The 21,038-nt window shown below is 42.1% G+C and overlaps 1 protein-coding gene across 1 annotated transcript in view; it reads right to left on the bottom strand.

The window, feature by feature from the left end:
* Positions 1-2,734: 2,734 nt before the first annotated feature.
* MCCC2 (methylcrotonyl-CoA carboxylase subunit 2) overlaps positions 2,735-21,038 on the bottom strand; it is a 1,233,028-nt gene continuing 1,214,724 nt past the window's right edge. Inside the window, exon 16 of the mRNA XM_044064435.1 lies at positions 2,735-2,937. Within this exon, the coding sequence (XP_043920370.1) occupies positions 2,820-2,937 (118 nt within the window). The 3' untranslated portion in view covers positions 2,735-2,819. The remainder of the gene's footprint in view (positions 2,938-21,038) is intronic.

The raw sequence follows: 21,038 nt of genomic DNA, 5'->3' as shown, positions 1-21,038 counted from the left end.
CCCTTTATAAAATGGTCTTCTAGTGACATGAAAACCATACACAAAACTGCTAAGGGTACCCTTACCTTGTTTACCAGGAAAAAAGCCTTATAATACTCATTCTGCTTCATTTACATGCTTTGTAATAGACTTGTTACTGGATAATGCCTAGGGTCCTAATGCAGTCATTTTCCTATGCAACCATGGGAAAAAACACACTGATTTTTCTTTTGTCGTGCTCTCTTAACCAGACACTTCCTCTCTTCCCTCTCTCATCTATTTTTTTCATTGCAGTGCCCATATTTCTTAAAACTGAACAAAAAAAAAGAGAAAGAAAAAAACAAAATCATCTGTTTATGTTAGTATCCTCACTGCATTTAAAAAGCACTGAAAAAACTTTACTTCAAGTCTAATTGTTTTTCTATTATCTTTAAATCTCTCAGCTGGAAAAACCTGCTTGTTTTCAGAGAACATTATGTCCTAGCAAATTTCTCTGTTCTTTTTTCCCTCAGCCAATCTCCTTTCACTAGACTGTCTCCAGTTTCAATGGAGACATGAAGACCAGCTGCAGAATTGCCACTCAGTATACATGAATCTGTTAGGAAAAAAGCCTCACAACATTCAATACACTCTTTCATTCACTTGCTCTCTTCCAAAACCAATCAATCCAAAGTCCTTAAGTCACTCACTTCTCTATGCAAGAATGAAAAAAGCACATCAATTTTAACTTTGTCATGCCTTTCCAACCAGGCTCCTTTTTTCGTTGCTGTGCTTATATTTCTCAAAATTGTACAAGAAAAGAGAGAAGAGGGAAGAAAATAAAACACTATCACCTTCTTTACAATCCCCATTACACTTAAAAATAGCATGTAAAGAAAACCATGCACCACAAATACAGTGCTATTAAGAAATGAAAGTGTTTTCTTTATGTGCAGTTAGCTTTCTCCCCTCTTTACCCCTCCCCAAAGCATTTTTCTGAACATTAATGACATGAAGTAGGGCATATACTTTAGAGCCCCCACAAATCCAACAAATTTTGAAAAGGTCCAATATTTCCAGAATTTCTTGTTCTGTTATACTTCACAAATAGAATTACATTATAATCCCACATTAAGTTACTGGTTTTATTACTGTTCTTCTCCATCACCCAAATCCTGTCTCTGCTTCATTTCCAATGTACTCTCGATTCTTCTAGCCAACTATCATGGTCCCTTACTATTCTCCAACAATTTCCTTTGAAATACTGGACAAGGTTTCACAGGTAGTGTCTCTCTGTGGCCTTTATTACCAGAGGAACAAGAAGCAGAATCCCCTTATGTTTCACAACTCATTTTTTGTTGGACAAACTTTTGTATTTTCTCCTTAACATGCACTTTACCAAAAATGATTTTGTGATTTTGTCCCTCTAGGGAAGAATATCTTAAAAACAGCTGGATACAGCAGTTTGAATCTCACACCTGTGTCCTGACATTCTCTGAATAGTGGAATGAATTTACTTCTCTTTTGCCTGGTGTACAATGGGTAATCATTCTCCACAAACACACTGCTGCCTCCCACTTTTAGCATTTTATCCTTCTGCCACAGTTTTGTCAGAATCAACTCCTTCTGCTGGTAGGATTGCATCTTTACTATTAAAGGTCTAGGTTGCTTTCTTATAGCTAGGTTTGGAGCATACATACAATGTGCCCTTTCTCCTAACAACTTCTGCTGTGGAATACCAGACCAGTTGCTTATTTGTGCTTTCATAAAATTAATGCAGTCCATTCCTTCCAGCTTCTCTGGTACAGCTGAAAATCTCACATTTTCCCTACGTGCACTGTTCTCTAATTCTATTTTTTTTTAAACATCTCTTCCTGAGCAGTCTCGTATTCAGCCAGCCTTTTCTTCATTTCGACCTCTAACAAGCTTTATCATCTCATCTGAATATCTATTTAAAGCTTCTTTCATTTTTCCAGCCTTTTGTTGCTCAGTGATTTGTTTATTTTAACCAGGTCTGTATGCAGTTGTCTTATATCCTCTTGTATGTTATTGGAAGTAATGTCAGAAGCTTGCATTGCTTTTTGCTGAACAGCTGCACTACTTTCCCCAATCAGTGTTTCTTCATCACTTTTTGTAGCTGATTTTTTCCAGGTATTCTGTATTTCTTTATTCCTGGCATCCAGGCAATACACTTACAAGCCAGTTAATAAAATGTACCCATAAACACAAGTCTACTGACCTTCTCTGTTGAGTTTCTGTTTTCACACTGGGAGAGCTAGAAACAAGCTGTTGCTCAGTGTGCAGCAATCTTGAAATCCAATTCCTATTGTATATATTGATAATCAGAACGGTAACTATCTTTTTCTTCCCCCTCTGACAAGTAACACCACTCACATATAAATACTGTCTTAATACTATTTGTACTGCAGTGGAATGACACCATCATTATTTCAACCTTTTCACAGACATAATTCCTGATTTTGTTTACCACAAATTAGCCTGCTAGTGCTGCATCCGATTTGAAATGCATTAAAAGTCAAGTTTTTCTTATGACAGGGCAAAGTCTTAGTCTACTTACAGTGATGTAGTCTCTTCCCCTCCTTTGTTTTCAAAAGTGTGTTCTATATGGTAGCACCCATACAGAGCCACAGAGAGCTAGGATCAGCCACCTATTACCAACACCGCTAAATAAAACAAACATTTCTGGAATTAAGAAGAATTATATCTTGAGTTAAATTAACTAGTTAGTGAAGCTTAATCAAAAAGACACACAATGTTTAAATTAAATATTTATTATATACATAACCAAAATTATGATATACATGATCATCAGTTACACTTCTGAAGACATTAATGTAAGATTACATCCTGAAGACTCCAAACTGTGTCTTCTTCGTGGGTGCATTAAGGGCTGCACTGAGACTAAGGCCCAAGACTAGCCTGGTATCAGAAGGGTCAATGATCCCGTCATCCCACAACCTGTAAATACAGAATATACCGATAATTCAGAGACATAAAAGTGATGACAAAACTTTTAGTTTATTTAATTGTTAAATTTGCTGCTGATTTACTCTTAATTTTTAATCTGACATGATAAGGGCCTTCATATAACCTAGTGAGATGTGTTTTCTCCTTATTGTAGGCTGTATTCAATAATAGTCCTTCTCAGCAGCCCCTTAGGCATGAAGTACTAGTGGCCCGCCTACATCTCTATTAATCCAATGGAGTTAGGACACTTTTGCAGATACAGAATGGAAGAGAAGACTTCTTCACAGGGTCACTTAAAACTGTATATTTTTTTCATTCTCCCAGCATACAGATGTGTAATGATGCCAACAGCATGCCCCTGCTCTCTACTGTACCTGCGAGATAACCACAACTACCTACCATCTGTCTAAAAGCTGAGTGATATCATGTCTAACAGTCCTCTACAGAGGACAGGGATGCTTTCCTTCAACTCATTCTTCCTAAGGGAAATTCAGCAATGCAAAGATATTCAGTTTCTTCCTTCCCAGCTAATGATTGGGTTTACTCAAGAACTGATGTCAAACTTAGCAGAGATGAATGCATTCCTCTCAACTGTCTAGAATTTTTCAGAATGTCCCTGATTTTTCCTCATATTTTTGTCCTGTCCCTTGTAATTTTTTGTTTCTGGTAAATCACAGATCATCAGTGTCAGTCGTTAATGTCAGACATTACAGTTTCATACTTACTGTTCAAAAAATGTATGTTGATGCATAAAAAGAAGTTATGTCTTACCATAATGTTCCATCTGTCTTGTAGATCTTCATTCATTCATTACTGATAGGACTTTGGTTCCGTCCTCAGAACCAACACTGCCGGTACCAAGGTCGCGCCAGCCAAAAACTTTCAGCTAAGTCCTACCCACAATGCCCCTCTCATTGTCTTTTCAGATCGAGTTTGCCCGCCCTTATACTATAAAAAGATTAATAATGATAGTAGGAGGCTCTGTCTGAGCAGATACCCTAACTAATAAGGTAATCCTAAAGTCCACCAGAAGTCCAGACAGGGGGAAGGAGGACGGGAAGTAATGAATGAATGAAGATCTACAACACAGGTGGAAAGTTATGGTAAGACATAACTTCTTTATCTGATGTTGTAAATCTTCATTCATTCCTTACTGATAAGACCGAGTCCCCAGCTACTTTTAGTCCTGGATGGCCTTAAGGAAGGATATTCCTGAGCACCATAGAACCAAAAGATGCTCTTCGCCTGGAGGCCAAATCCAATTTGTAATGAGTGATAAATGTATGTGGACTTGCCCAAATGGCTGCTGCACAGACATTGTCCATAAAGGCTCTGGAGTGAAAGGTCACTGAGGTTCCTATTGATCTAGTAAAGTGAGCCTTTATTTTGGAAGGCAAGGACATTTTATTTTGTTGGTAGATGAAAGTAATGGTGTTTCTGAGCCAAGAAGATAAGGTCATTTTGGAAACAGGCTTTCCCATCCTGGGTACTGCAAATACTACAAACAATTGATCCATTTTCCTGAGAGATTTTGTTCTTTGTCCAAGTAAAAATGAAGTTGCCTATGAACATCAAAGGGTATGTAGAAAGTACTCCCCTTTATTTGAATGATGGGAAAAGAAAACGAGTAGGTCAATAGATTGGTTGATGGAAAAACTAGAAATGACCTTGGGGAAAAAGGAGGAATTAGTATGGAGAGAAACTCTATCCTTGTGGAAGATCAAATACAGTTTCTTGACACTCAAGGCCTGCAACTCAGAAACTCTTCTCACTGAGGTAAGGGCTACTAGGAGTAGGGGTTTCCAGTACAAAAATTTTATATTGCATGAATTAGAAGGCTCGAAAGGAGGACTTGTTAATGACTGAAGCAACAATGTTAAGTCCCACGGCTCTGTAGGGGGCTTGACAGAAGGTTTAATATGTAATACTCCTTTCATGAAGGTTTTGCACAGTCGGTGTGACATAAATGATGAATTCTAGATTCCACTGTGAAAATTTGCAATAGCTGCTAAATGTACTGTAATCGTCGATGCTGAAGCTTCAGCATGTAACAGGGTAGTGAGATATTCTAGGATCTTCTGAATAGGCATAGAGAAAGGATCTATGTTTTGTTCTTTGGCCCATATAGAGAACCTAGTCCACTTACTGAAATAAATGTTTCTGGTGGATGGTTTGTGCGAAGCCAGGAGGATCTCGCGAACAGGGGATGAAATATCAGGTAGCCTGGCAATCATCGGAAATGGAGAAACCAAGCTGAGCTTGAGGCTGTGGAGATTGGGGTGAATCAATCCCTGAGGGTGAGTCAGCAGTCCTTGAGATTGATCCAGGATCCATGGGCTGTAGATCAGGTGAGGCCATAGGAATGGGAACCAGACTTGACAGGGGCAATGAGGATCATTTCGCTTCTCAACCTTTGAGCTTTCTGTAGAAATTTTGGGATGAGGGGAAACTGGGGAAAGGTGTACAGTAGACCCAGGGGCTAATCGTGCATCAGAGCATCCCTCGGTGACTCCCCCTGAGGGGGGATCAGGGCAAAGTAGCTTCTGCATTTGTTGTTTAGGGGTGAAGCAAACAGGTCGCAGCAAGGCCTGCCCCAGCGATGGAAGATTTGAGCTGCTATAATTGGGTCACGGGACCACTCGTGAGGCATCAATATGTTCTTGGTCAGATTGTCTGCAATGAGACTGGAGCTCCTGGTAATGTGCGTCGCTATGAGAAAGCAGTTGGAAGCCATCGCCCAATGCCATATTCTCATGGCTTCCCAACATAGGGGGTAAGACCTGGTTCCACCTTGTTTGCTGATGTACCAGATGACTAACATGTTGTCAGATTGTATTGCAATAGTCCCAGAAGGAAGGGATGTGTGGAACGCTTGCAACGCTAAGAGAAATGCCCTCAATTCCAGGACACTTATGTGCAAATTAGCCTAATGGGGGACCAAGTGCCTTAGGCCGTCCTTTCCTGAAAATGCCCCCCCCAACCCTAACAGGGAAGTGTCCGTGGTCACCGTGGCCTTAGGCTGGGGAAGACAGAATGGTCGACACCAAAGATTTGTTTCTGGCTTCATCCACCACAGCATGCCTTCCTTGCAAAGGTTTGTAAGGCGTTTCATGTGGTCGAGTGGGTGGGTTAAGATCGACAATTGCGATGGGAGGAGCCACTGTAATAGTTCATAGGTTAGTACTAGGCTAACTGCCCTTGCGAGCCATTTTAAGCCTAGCCAATTATCCCTTGTGAGACTCAAACCCTGCACCTTGTGTGTGTAAGGCAGACACCTTAACCATACGCCACCCTCCCAACCGGTGTGACATAAATGATGAATTCTAGATTCCATTGTGAAAATTTGCAATAGCTGCTAAATGTACTGTAATCATCGATGCTGAAGCTCCAGCATGTAACAGGGTAGTGAGATATTCTAGGATCTTCTGAATAGGCATAGAGAAAGGATCCATGTTTTGTTCTTTGGCCAATATCTCATGTGCAACCTTGTTAGGGGTACTAAGGTAACAGTTGCTGCCATAGAGCCTAATAGTTGTAGTACTAGGTGTACTGCTACAAATGTCTGTGGAAGGAGAACTTGAATCTGATTTCTTATTTTTGAAAGTCTGTGAGGAGGAAGGGAAGCTTGACAGGATGTTGTGTCGAAGATCGCTCATATGAATTCCAGTGTTCTTGTTGGAGACATGTTTGATTTTCCATATTGATCGTGACAGCTAGGCAAAGAGCAAGGCCTTGAGTGTAAGAGAGATTGAGAATGGGAAGGTTCCTGGTCATGGTGGTGAGAAGCCAATTTATTTTATTTATTTATTTTACATTTGTTGACCGGGCTAGTCTAACTGGATATATGTCCATTTTCAGTAGAGGCCCGGGGAGAAAAGCTCCAAACTAACCACAGTAATAACAAAGGTTAAAGATTACAAAAAAAATAAACAAACAACTAAGTAGTAGTTTACAATAAAATAGTAAACAGCAGTTATTTCAAATACATTGTATTGTACATAAAATGACAAAGAACAGAATTTAGGACATGATCTTCAGAGGAATAAAATACTTAAATGTTACAGTTCACACTTTCATTCATGCTAAACAATACTGTCTAGTTTTAAAGTAGAAACTGGGAAGTAGTAGAACAGGGGTGAAATTCTAGTCAGGGTTACTGCAAGGGCATAACCAGTATGTTCTAAGGAATAATTTGAGTTTTTGTTTGAAGAGGGGTATGGAAGGAAGTAATGTAAGTTCACTAGGTAGATGGTTCCAGCTTTTGCCAGCTGTGTTTGAAAAGAGAGAGTCACCTGCCATGTCGTTTATGCTAACTAATAGTTTATTTGACGAGCATAAGGCATTGAGTTTTTATAGGGGATTATGAGGTTAGAGAGTATTGGAGTTTTGTTTGGTTCATTAAGGACCTTATGGGCAATGGTAAGTTGGTTAAATTGAAGCTGATTCTGTAGTTCAAGCCAACCAAGTTGTTTTAGATTGTGAAAGTGATGGGTTCTGAAGGGGTTTCCAGTGGTAAATCGAGCAATGTTATTATAGGAGCTAGTTAGTTTGAGCAGGTTGTTTTTAGTTAGGTTTGTGTAAATTGGTGAGGCACAGAACAGTATAGAGATTCGAAGTGAATGGGCGATAGTGGTTCTAGTTGTAGAGGTAAGGAATGGTCTAATCCTATATAGGGAGCCCATTCCTCTGTTAACTTTTTTTATAGTGTTGTTAATGTGAGAGTCGAAATTAAGGTTGTTATTTATTGTAATTCCAAGGAGTTTGGTGTTGGAGTCAGGAGAAATTAGGGTACCATTATTAGAGATGACTGAGAAGTCTAATGGTGTGGACTTACGGGTAGGAGTAAGAGTGGGAGTTTTGTTTTTCTGGGATTCAAGAGGAGACAATGCTTTAAAAATCATGACTCTGCTGTGTTAAATACCTTCTGAGTTATGGATTGTAGTTCAGAAGAAGAGTTGGCTGTGCAAATAAGTGTAGAATCGTCTGCATATTGTATGCAGGTAGCTTGTGGAATAGCTAAATGCAGATCATTTATAAATATTGAGAAAAGTAGAGGACCTAGAATTTAGCCCTGGGGGACACCCAAGGTGACTGGCAGGAGGGATTATAGATTATTCTCCCAGAGCACTGCTTGATGCCTATTGCTGAGGTAGGAAGTGAACCATTGTACTGCTAGTGAGTCAAAAGAAAGTGATTTTAGAATGTTTATAAGCAAAGAGTGGTTAACCATCTTGAACGCTTTTGAAAAATCAATAAAGAGAGCTGAAGAGAGAATGTTATTATTACGGTTTCTGTTAACAGAATCAGTGAAGGAAAGAAGGGCAGTAGTGGTGCTATGGAATGGCCTATAACCATGCTGGGTATTGGCTAATAAGTTATGCTGAATTAAATGGTTAAGTAGCTGGAGATGAATGCATCTTTCCATGATTTTAGCTAAAGGAGATAGTAGAGCTATAGGTCGGTAGTTGGAGTATTCATTTGAGTTACCCCCTTTATGTAGGGGAATAATGTGAGAAATTTTCCATGTGGCTGGGATGGTTCCCTTCTTTATGGTTCTGTTTATAAGAATAGATATGAGATAGGCTACAGATGTAGCTGCTTTTGGCAAATATTTAGCTGGGATCTGGTCAGCAGAAGGAGTACAAAGCTTCAGTTTTTGGATGAGTTTGTAAATAAAATTAGTAGAGATGGGTTGTAATTTGAAATTGGGAATCAGGCTGTTATTGGGGATAAGAAAGCTACAGTTATCAAGGGATAGTTGGCTGGCCAGGGATTGTATGGCTTCAGTAAAGAAGGTATTAAAGGTGTTAGCGGTTTCGATTGGGGTCTTGAGATTAGTGTCTGTTGGGCTTGGTGTACTGTAGTGACTAGGGTTTATGCGTCTATTGATACTTGCCCAGAATTTCTGTGGATTATTTTGCTGCGTTTGTTGCATTTTACAGTAGAAGCTTTTTTTATATCTGAGAGTATTGCTTTTTTTGTCAAATTTCTCAGTTGTTTAAATACTTGTTGATCTGCTGTAAGTTTAGTACTTCGCCACCTATCCCAGGTTTTATTTCTGAGTAGGATTTTTTGCCTGGTTTCTTTAGAGACCCAAGGAGCTGGTTTTGATCTAATTCGGATGGTACACTTAGGTGCATGGTGGTCTAGGATAGTTAAGAATTTAGAGTTGAAGTATTTGACAGCCTCTTCAAGTGGTAGGGCTTTTAGGGGAGACCAATTACAAGCAGTAATTTCACTTTGGAATAGCTGTATGTTAAAATGCTTGTTGCTCCGAATTGTCCGGAATGTTGTGGGTTGGGCAATATCAATCTTTTCCCTGATTATGTAGATCAATGAGTGGTCACTTACATCATCAGGGAAGGTCCCTACCTTATAAGTTTGTTGAAAGTTGTTAATAAGAATCCAGTCTAAGGTAGTCTCTTTTTTATTTGGTTTGTTAATTCTAGTGGGGGAGGTAATGGTTTGAGAGAAGCCATGAAGGTTAATATGGGAAGTAGGATGGTCAGTACTGATGCTCTTCCAATCAATATTTAAGTCACCTAGGATTATAGTTCCTTGAGGGAAGGATGATGCGACCCAGCAAAGTATATTCTCTAGTGTAGTGATGTTGTTCCCAGGAGGTAAATAGATACAGATAATATTTATGGATTTATTAGAATTGATCTGTATTTTGGAGATGAGTATTTCAGCATTATTTTCCATAGGAGGGTTGTTGGGTGAAGAGGCGACTATTAGGCCTTCTTTGAATAGAATTGCCACTCCCCACCCTTTCTTTTGTTATGACAACGTCTCAATATATTATAGCCTGGAGGTGTGATTTCATTATTATGGGTTCCAGGTTTTAACCATGTTTCTGTCAAACAAAGGATGTAAAAGGAGTATACATCCAGGAGAGCATGGAGGTGGGCCACTTTATTATTTAAGCTGCGGATATTGAGATGAGATATTAGGAGTGAGTTGGGAAGTTTGGTAGGGGAGAGTGGGGTAGTAGGATTGGGAGTATGAGAATTAGTGGTAAGGACATTGGCTGGGACTGGATTAGGATGGATATCTCCATCCTCTAAGGATAGTCTTTTCAGTCTAAGTAAAGGATTATGTGTGTTACTTTCCTGGTTATTATGTTGTTATATTTAATGTGGGACAGTCTGTGGTACTTTGATAGAAGGTAGCTTGGTGTGGAAGTTATATTTATATGCTGGTGAAAGGTAGTAAGAGATTGTATGGTTGTTGGTTGTTTGTTTATAAGGATAGTGAACTTGAGAAACATTTAGATGTGTAAATGAGGTTAAGAGATAAGATGAGGTGAGAACAATTATAAGTGTGGCAATGAGAAGTATTTTGGTAGGAGTATATTTAGCTAATGTGAGCATGATGCTTAATCTGATTATGGGAGCTAACTAATAGGTAGGACTGATGTAAGTCAAGTAAAGATATAAGAGTAGGTTATGTTACTTTAAGTAGAGGGAGCTTATGATTGGATGTGGAGGAAGGGTGTGGTGTAAAAGGTTAGGTTAGTAGATCAATTTGATTTGATGGTTTGGAAAGAGGGTGTGGCTAAGAGGTATAAGTCTAGGACCTCTGGGGCGGGTGGGAATTGGGGGTAGGGTAGGTAAGCGGAGTGAGCCCATACGGCGAATGGAGCGGGTAGTGACAAAAGAAAGAAGAAGCATAAGAAGAAGAATCAATCAGTGAAAGAAGCTTTTAAGAAAGGTAAGTAACTTTGTAGGTAAGAGGAGAGATTGGGCACAGTGGGAGGATGGACAGTATGAGGATAGGTGGGTGCTGAGTGTAGACGATTAGAGGATAAAAAGTGGGATAATAAGTAACACTATTAGGACAGGAAGATCTTAGAATATACTATGGGTAGAGAAGGAGGATAAAGGCTGGCTCAAGGTTGAAGATGGAAGTAAGAAAATATGAATGAGCTTTATAGCTGGCTAAAAAGCTGAAGGTAGTAGTAAGAAGATAAAAGTGAGTTAAGATAGTAGCAAGACTAGGGAAAAATCAAGGAAATGTTGTCATGTTATGGTATGGGATAGTAGGATAGCTAGAGGGAGGTAGAACTGGGTAAGGGTGCCACCTAATGGACAAAACCAATGTTGCAGTAGAAGACAGTAAGAAGGAGAGGTCTATTCCAGGGTTAAATAGGTGAGACTAGAATTAGAATGAGCTTTAAAAAGGTCTGAGAAGGGTGTACAGGCTAATGGGTAAGCTGCTGACTGTCCTATCTTAGAAGCGACCTTAAAACTACCTATCAAATATAACACCTCTTTAGTTAACTGTTAGGTTTAAGAAAACCACATACTTTATTGCTTCTTTAAACTTTTGGGAACAAGGATGGGAGACCCTGAGATGCTTGCTTCTTTAAACTTTTGGGACCAAGGATGGGAGACCCTGAGATGTAACAGCAGGTTGGAATGGCTCCCTTGTCATCAGGTGTGAGGAGTCAGTTTCCTGGACAGGATATGGGCAAAGACAGCTGGGTACTTGTAGGTGAAGATGGAGGGAAACAAACGGGATCAGGAGAAAAGGAAAAAAAATACCTTTAGTATAAAAAGCAGAATATGCAAAGCAGATAGTAGAGCATTAATAAACAACACAGTAATAAGGTACACAATAAAGAATTCATCAAATACATGTCATATCTGATAGGCAGGAGAAAAATAGCTCACACACAACCATAGGGGCTTAGTTAAGTAATATACAGTGAACAGTAGATACCAACTTTAATTTACATAGGCCTTTAGACACACCAAGCCAGTAGTCCAAACAGTAGAGAGTCAATAAACCAGGTAAAGTCATAGTAGTTTTTGAATATGGTAGCCAGTATCCAGCATGAAATAAATCTGTCTAAATACAGATACAAGTGAAGGCAAAAGGGTGGAATAAACCTTCTCTTAGCTGCAGTCACTAGTTCAACTCTAAGTCATATATGATTAAGGCAGTAACCCAACCGATAGTGGCTTTGTAGAGTTTAACATTTCATCTAAATTTTACAAACATAAGATATAGCTAATACTCTAAAGCAGTCGTTTTGCATTAAAACCAACATTAAACTAATGACTACAAACTGTGTATATGCATGTGAGGATTAGACTTATACAAGGGCGTATGAATACACTTCGCTAAACACAGATCACAACAGGGTACAAGCAGCAGTTAAGACATCTTAGAGAATCCAGCACCATGTTATACAGATGTATGGCATTAAAATCGGGAAAAAAGAAGCTACTTATCTAGAGTAGAAGTCTTACTTAGCTCTGTTCAAGAGATCCCAGATAGAGGTGTATTATGGGTAAAGAAACAAGCCAGTAAATCTAAAATATACAAATGAGAATGACAGGACTTCTTGTCACACAATAATGTAGGAGACAAAGGAGGGTTATGTTCCCACCCAGGAAGTTCAAAATTTAATAAAATACTGACACCAATATCATACAGATATAAAGCTAATAGCATCTCCTGATAGCATTTAAAAATGTTACATTCGGGCCGCTAGGACAGAGTGGAAATTAAATCCCAGGCACCAAGGAGTAAACCAAGTAGCGTCTCTACGTGGGGAACTAAATGAAAACTATAAGAATTTAGCATTATAACCCCATTAGGATATGAGAATAAGCAAACTCTTTTAATTTTAAAAGCATTATAGCCCCTCAAGAGAGCTGGTATTATCAAATGCTAAAATGAAGGGGCGCTTAGTTAAGATATTCACTTTACAGAACTCAGCCTGAGAAAATACCTGCGTGGAAGACTAAGTTCAACAATCATACTCTGTGGTAGAGTTGAAAAGTGTACATCAGAAGCGTCTCCACAGATGTAATTATAAACCCAGAAGCCAGACTGCGCAAATACAACCCTACAAGGGAGCCTTTAAAAAACGCTCTATCAAAGGATCTAAATGTTGAAATATTCTCCGTACAGGGTCAGACTAGTGAAAGCTACTGCATGGGAAGCGATGTAATACTGGAAGACGTGCCTCCACGTTGGGTGTTTAAAAGCACTTCAATTGTCTAAACAGCCGTTCCACCAAAAAATGCATTACATTTATTACGTGATGGTATAGAGACAAATCTTTGTAGATAATCTCAGACCAAGAGAAGCTACAGGGAAAAGAGCTAGAATTAAAAGTAGCATCTCCACGTGGGTGGTGTAAAAGCCCGACAAATCTCTAGGCAACACTGCGAGGGGAATGAAGTTAAAATTAAAAGTAGCGTCTCCACGTGGGAGGTGTAAAACCCTCAACAATCTTCTAAGCAACACTCCCATCAGTAGCGAGGGTAACCATTAGGATTAAAAAGTGTTACCTGATTTACAGCCATACAAGTGAATAAGTATAGGTGAGAGCATAGGTACACAGGATTAAATAGTTATGATGAGTTTTAAGCACACTATCAAGCCATTAATAGAAGACAGCTCTCTGGTATCACAATAAATATGAAAAAATGCAATTCATACTTACGGTAGCTCAAAGGTGCTGGGGACCAGGGATGCTCAGCAGCTAGATCACTTTAAAATAGTAAAGGAAGCGGCGCAAGGACTACAGGTTTTTAAGGGGTTAGAGAGGATGTGAGGTGAGGGGGGAGGAGTGTAGTCCTGGAAGTAGGTATTCTTGGGAGGGGCTGTAGTTACCACAAAAGAGGGAAAGGATTATCCAGATAAGTAGAGTCGAGATACTGAATGTGTAAAAAGAAGCAGTACAGGTAAGAGGAAGGAGGAAATGGAAAGTTATAGACAGACTAGAGGGAATGGGCAGAAATAGCGAGAGAGCACAGGTTATACTTCATACTTCCTACTAGGCTATCTGCCCTAGGGCATTTATAAGCCTAGCCAGAGTGTGTTTGGCTTTCACCACCCATTTTAAATGAATTTTGCTATGCCTTTTTTCGAGGTTAGTATACTGTGCCTCTGTCTAACAGTGACACAGAAGTGATACCCGAGGTAAACCTACAATATCCCATCCACTCATCAAGATTCCTCTTGAAGAGAGTCAATGAGGGACTCTGCCTAACCTGGACTGGGATTTTATTCCAGAGTGAAGGGAGCCTCTGGGTTATGAATCTGTCCTCCAGCATGTCCTATTTATTTCAGTGCTGAGGTTCAAGTCTCTCAATTGCGTAGCTCGATGGGATTTGGATTTTCTGAGGTGCGGCATGTCCATTAATTCCGGGTTGGACATGGCTTTATACGTCAGGCACAGATTGCCTCTGAGCAGGCGGTATGCCACTGAGTAGAGCTGGAGTTTCTTTAACCGGGCAGCATATGGCATCTGTTTGAGCCCTTTGATCCTCTTGGTGAGGTACTTTTGGGGTCTTTCCAGTTGCTGCAGGTGTCTGGTAAGGTACATCCCAAAAGGGGCATTGTACTCAATTATGGGCCTGATGAGGGATGAGTAAAGAGGCACGATGACCTCACCTGATCTAGATGTGAATCTGTTCATGATTAGGTGGGCTATATAAAATGTTCTTCTAACCACTTTGGCCACGTGGTTTTCAAATGAGAGATTGCTATCAACTTGGGTCCCCAGGTCCCTAATTACTTCTTCCATACTTAATGGATTACCACCTATGTGGTAATTTGTGGGCACTTTGTTTTTTCCAAAGGGGATGACTATACACTTTTTGGCGTTTAGCTTGAGGCCATGGCTCTGGCACCAGTTGTCTGTTTCTCTGAGGCCCTTTTGTAGGATGCTTGTGTCGGCTGGAGATTCAATTATGGCGCCTAGTTTGCAGTCATCTGCGAACTTGGTCAGCCACAGTCCTTCCATGTTGGCCTGTACCTCCGAGAAATATATACCGAACAAGAGAGGTCCCAGGACTGAGCCTTGTGGGACGCCACTTGTAACTGGTTTGGAGTCTGACATGGCTCCAGCAATTCTAACCATGTGGGTTCTGTCCTTGAGCCAGTTTGCAACCCATCTAGTGAAATAGGAGTTTATATTTAAGCTGGTGAGCTTATCTATAATGCCCAGTTGGGTATTGTATCGAACGCTTTTGCAAGGTCCAGGTAGGCTGTGTGGACCACCTTCCCCTCGTCAATGGCCTTGGTGACTGTTTCAAAGAAATCGACCAGGTTTAAGAGGCAGGATCTGCCCTTAACAAAGCCGAACTGGGTAGGATCCAGTGTCTGTAGGTCCCCAATATCTTTATTTATGAGGTCCATGATGATCCTTTCCATAGCTTTGCAGACCAAGCTAGTCAGGCTTATGGGGCGATAGTTTCCAGGATCCGTTGAGGCACCACCATTGTGGAGAGGGACCACTGTTGCTGTACGCCACTCTTTGGGTACATATCCTGTAGTAAGGCTGAGATTGAATAGTAGTTTTATGTTTGGGTTTAGCTCTTCTTGGAGTTCATGTAGGACGAAGCCCAGGACACCGTCTGGTCCCATTGATGCTGTGTTTTGCTTTGGAGAGGGTGGCTCTTACCTGAGCATCTGAGATGTCAGGGGGGCAGCACTCTGCTGGGATAGATATTTGCCCTTTTGGTGGGGGGGGAGAGAAGTTTGCGCTGAACCTGTCATCTAGGATGTTGGCAATGTCTGTGGGTTCGGTGTATTTTTTGTCATTTTGGACTAATTCTGAGCATATCTGGGAATTCCCACCCAGGTTCCTAACATAACTAAAGAAAGCCTTGTGATTATCCTTAGTGTCATGTGCAATTTTTCTCTCGAAGCTGGCCTTAGACGATTTGATGAGTGCCCGTAGTTTTTTGCTAATACTGATCAGAGATGCCTTCCCTTTTTGGGATTTTGCTCTACCATGTAGTAGCTTCCTCCTTCTATTGTATAGTTTGTTTATGGCTGGGGTCCACCAGACAAGACGCCTTCCTTTGGAGGATTGGGTCTTGGTTTTATTTGGGATTGCATGATCCATGCATTCCTGGAGGTGTTCATAGAATGCGTTTATAAAGGATTCTGCGGTCTGGGCTGTATTTTCCACAGGCCCGGGGGCTTTGAAGGATTCCATCTCGGTTTTGAGGAGTGTGAAATTTGCTTTAGAGAAGTTTTTCACTGTGGTTTTCTAGGCAGGGGCTGGGGTCGGGATGCGAATATCCAGTGAGATTAGTTTATGATCTGATCTTACCAGTGAGGGATACCCTTCTGGTCTGGAGCATAGAGCCCTCATGTTGGTGAAGATCAGGTCCAGTATGTTTTCCCCTCTTGTGGGAGTGGTAACAAGTTGTTCCATAGCATTTGAGTTTATAAATTCTAGGAACCTTTGGGCTAGGGTGTTGGAGCTAGAATAATGCTCCCAGTCTATATTTGGGTAGTTGAAGTCGCCCAGTATAATGGTGTTTGGAGAGACCTTCATATTTTCCAGTGTTCTCAGGAAGGCCGAGTGGGGTTCCTAGGTTTGGGAGGGTGGTCTGTAGTAGGCGATAAACTGGAAGGCAGTTTTACCCACTGCTACTTGCACACGGATAGTCTCTGATGCTTCGTGCTGTGCCACCAACCTGGAGGTGTGGGTATCTTTGACAAATATTGATACTCCCCCTCCTTTTGTGGTTCGGTCCAAGTTTTGGGGCCGAAAAGTATGGTATGAGGTATAACCTGGTAGTGCTGGGGTGCTCTCGGGAGCCTTGAACCAGGTTTCTGTTACTGCACAGATATCGATGTTCTCCATGCTAAGGAGAGTTGCGAGTGCATGCATCTTGAGGTTTAGACTTTTGGCGTTGAGTAGCATATTCCTCTTAGTTTCTTATCCCTTGTGATACCTATGGAGGTGGGTTTGTCTTTTGAGCCTTGCCTAACAAAGGCACTATGGGGTGGCAAGAGCCTTTGCCAATATCCGAAAGCCCAAGGGTGACAGGTGCAAGCCGTCCCTAGTGAAGCATCGTGGCTTGTCGAGCATGTCATCCCAGGCTGACAGGCATTGGATCCCCTTTGAATGACACCAATACTTAAGCCAATTGTTGAAATTGATCATCTTGTCTTCATATTGTGGCATCATTCTTGGTGAGGGTAAGATGCTACTCAAGGTCAGGGTCATACCGGCCTGGGCTAAATGTTCAGAGAGCTCCTCTATGACTCTTTTCATGTAGTCCAGGGAGGTACGTCTCAGGTCATTCACACCAGCATGGACAATGACTGAGTCATATTTGTACTTGCCTTGCAGTGACCTGAGTGCTTGTGTTATGTGGCGGATCCTAGCGCCCGACAGGCAGCTCACCGTGACCTTCTCCTTGTTCAGCCTGGTGAGCGGGACGTCAGAGTGCCTGACGATAAAGTCACCTATTACAAGTGTATCAGGTGTGTTGTTTAGCCTTAAGACCTGTGACTGTTCAGCACACTGGCTTTGTGAGATATGTGTTGCACGTGTTTTGTTTTGGGGTAGCGGTTGCTTGGGTGTCTGCTTTGGAGGTCTCTGCTGCTTAGGCAGATTTTTATTTAGAGCCTCCGAGTATGTTTTTGTGTGTTTATGTGTTTGGTTTGCTGTCGTGGTAGGTCTATGTGAGACTGGAATTGTAGTGAGTGTGGTTTCTTTCTCCTCCTGACTGGTTACGCCAGTACTGAGTTGAGAGAGCTTAGCCTCCAGTTTGGCTATATGGTTGCATCTCTCACATGTGTTGGAATTTGTTGGGAGGAGGAGATGGTTGTCTGTGTACATGAGACAGTTGTAACATTGCCTCAAGATTCCCAGATTCACCAGCTGGACCGGAGAGGAGATTGACAACTGACCTTTGGACATGCTAGAATAGCATTGGGAATTCCTTTATAATTGAAAAAAAGGGCCAATGGGGAACAAGGTACTCAAGGGGAGTTTGTGAGGGTGTATAGTCAGAGACAAGAGAAGGAAGAAGCATAAGAAGAAGAATCAATCAGTGAAAGAAGCTTTTAAGAAAGGTAAGTAACATTGTAGGCAAGAGGAGAGATTGGGCACAGTGGGAGGATGGATAGTATGAGGATAGGTGGGTGCTGAGTGTAGAGGATTAGAGGATAAAAAGTGGGATAATAAGTAACACTATTAGGACAGGAAGATCTTTAGAATATACTATGGGTAGAGAAGGAGGATAAATGCTGGCTCAAGGCTGAAGATGGAAGTAAGAAAATATGAATGAGCTTTATAGCTGGCTAAAAAGCTGAAGGTAGTAGTAAGAAGATAAAAGTGAGTTAAGATAGTAACAAGACTAGGGAAAAATCAAGGAAATTTTGTCATGTTATGGTATGGGATAGTGGGATAGATAGAGGGAGGTAGAACCAGGTAAGGGTGCCACCTAGTGGACAAAACCAATGTTGCAGTAGAAGATAGTAAGAGGGAGAGGTCTGTTCCAGGGTTAAATAGGTGAGACTAGAATTAGAATGAGCTTTAAAAAGGTCCGAGAAGGGTGTACAGGCTAATGGGTAAGTTACTGACTGTCCTGTCTTAGAAGCGACCTTTCAACTACCTACCAAATATAACACCTCTTTAGTTAACTGTTAGGTTTAAGAAAACCACATACTTTCTTGCTTCTTTAAACTTTTGGGACCAAGGATGGGGTACCCTGAGATGTAACAGCAGGTTGGAATGGGTCCCTTGTCGTCAGGAGTGAGGAGTCAGTTTCCTGGACAGGATATGGCCAAAGAGAACTGGGTATTTCTTGCTTCTTTAAACTTTTGGGAACAAGGATGGGAGACCCTGAGATGTTTGCGTCTTTAAAATTTTGGGACCAAGGATGGGAGACCCTAAGATGTAACAGCAGGTTGGAATGGGTCCCTTGTCAGGTGTGAGGAGTCAGTTTCCTGGACAGGATATGGGCAAAGAGAGCTGGGTAGGTAGCTCAAAGGCGCTGGGGACCAGGGACGCTCAGCAACTAGATCACTTTAAAATAGTCTAGCTATGGAAACACCTGGAATCCTTGTAGTTGTAGATGAGCTACTACAACTGCCATACACTTGGTAAACACTCTAGGGGCTGTCGACAGACCAAAGGGCAGTACCCTGAACTGGTAGTGATTCGCTCCCAGCTGGAAGCGAAGAAATCTCTGGGAGCGTTTGTCCATCTTTATTTGGTAATGCAAGTCTTGAAGGTCTATAGAGCACATCCAGGTGTCCTTTCCCAGAAAGGGGAGAATGGACTGCACCATCATCATCTGGAATTTTTGAGGTTTGTTGAATTTGTTTAGTAGGCTGAGATGCAGGATTGGTCTCCAGTCCCCTGTCTTTTTTGGCACTAAAAAGAACCTCGAGTAAAAACCGGATCCTATTTGGTCTAGTGGGACTAGTTGGATGACTCTTTTTCTTAGCAGCTTTTCGATTTCCAAGATTGCAGGATCCCTCTCACTGGGTGGAACATCAGGGATTCATTTTACGTGTCTGGGAATGAGATCGATTGGAATATGACAGCCTCTGGATATTATTCTCTGCACCCATGAATCCATTGTTATGAGTTGCCAGACTTGAAGGTGCAGAGAGAATCATCCCCCAACTGCTTCCAGAGGAAAGCAATCGGGCTGCTGCTCAGGCGCACTGGAAAGGTCAGCCAGAGAAAGAATCCCTAGCACCCTGGTTGCGCGGACCCCCTCTGCCTCGAAAGGGATGTCTTCCGGATGAGTTGCCACCTCTGCTCGTGGGGGAATGCTCATCACGAGTGTCACGAAAAGATCATTGGGACTTCTTGAACTACAATTTTCCTCCCCTCTGATTCCTGGAGTAAGATCTCTGGGCTGCCCACAGCAGACAAGGTCTGTCTGTCTTTCTCGCTGGGAAGCTTCATCAACAGGCGTGTTGACAAAGGAAGATTTGAAAGGGCCCACAAAGTCACACAAATGCATCCAAGCAATCTGTCTCATGCCAATGCCCGATGCGGCTGCTCGAGCTGCCCCCTCAGTAGTGTGAAAAATCAAGCACATCGAAGAGTTCGAGATGGATTCTAAGGTAACTAGCTGGGAGGCAACAGTATCATGCACCTCCTCAGGCAGTACCCCTGCCAAAGAGGCAGACATTTCTGAAATTAGGTCTCTTTGGAGGCAAGTAAAGTGTGCCAGGGAATTCAGTGACCAAATGGCAAAGGTCGTTGAAGCAAAGGTCCGCTTCCCCAGTCTGTCCAAAGCCCAAGACTCCCTGTTTGGGGGATGAACAGTGGAACTATCTTCTGCCAGTTCCCTCTTAGTGGCTGCCGCCACGACCATGGAATCTACTACTAGCTATTTGCACCAGTTGGGTTGGTCTTCTGGTGTGGACTAAATTTTACTGGGCCTCCGGGGGACAGATTCTATGTTGTCCGGAGCCTTCCAGGCATGCTGCATGATATGCCTAATTAGCTCATCTGCAGGTGGGGTCACCCAGGAAGTAGATGGTCGAGCACAGAAAGCCTGCCAGAACACAGATTCCTCTGAATCAGATTCCAATCTCTCCTCTGCTTGAGGATCTTGAGAATGTCTCCAAATGAGACATCATCCGGGGGAGACCATGGGGACCCTTCTCCCTCATCGTAATCCGTGTCTTTGGTGATGGATTCCTCAGGGGAATCGAGATGCTTCCTCTTGCAAAGTTTCTTGCATGGTGGCTCCCCAGTAGGGTCTTCTGAGGAGGACTCTGGTGATAGGGTTCCCTTCAAGGCAAGGTCTTGCAGCTCCCGTGCCTGAGATCCCAAAGTAGGAGGTTGAGACAGCTGCATGCTAGAGGGGGGTTCTGGTTCTGATACCAATGGTGCCAACTATGAGCTTGTAGAAGCGAGGACCCTATCACCTGGAAAGCAGGCCCACCTGAAGAGGGATGAGAGCCCAGAACAGAGAAGGGCAACCTTGGAACCGGGGTCACACTGCCCTGATGAGCTCACCTCCAAGTGAGGAACTCCGAAGAGGACTGGTAGCTGCCGGGACAGCCGGAACCACAGACGGCACCATAGAAAAAATCGGCGCAGAACTAGGTGTCATGGTGCTGACAGCCCAATCACTGCTCCAAGGGTGCACCAGTTCAGAAGGAGCCATGGCACCAAGAGTTATCGGTGCCAAACAGGGAAGTCTCTGCTGTCAGAGCTGAGATGGCCATTGGATGGACATTGGTGCAGAAATCTCCGAAACCTGGAAGAAGGTCAGAAGAGGATAAACAGGTGAATATGCTGGGAAAGCTTCCATTCCAAGAGGGAGGGAAGACCTAGTTGGGGTCGGTAA

The sequence above is a fragment of the Protopterus annectens genome, chromosome 2.part2 (genome assembly GCF_019279795.1).
Source record: "Protopterus annectens isolate FY-2018-M chromosome 2.part2, PAN1.0, whole genome shotgun sequence".
NCBI lineage: Eukaryota > Metazoa > Chordata > Ceratodontiformes > Protopteridae > Protopterus > Protopterus annectens.
The sequence above is the reverse complement of the archived record's forward strand: the minus strand, read 5'-3'. Positions and strand labels throughout refer to the sequence as shown.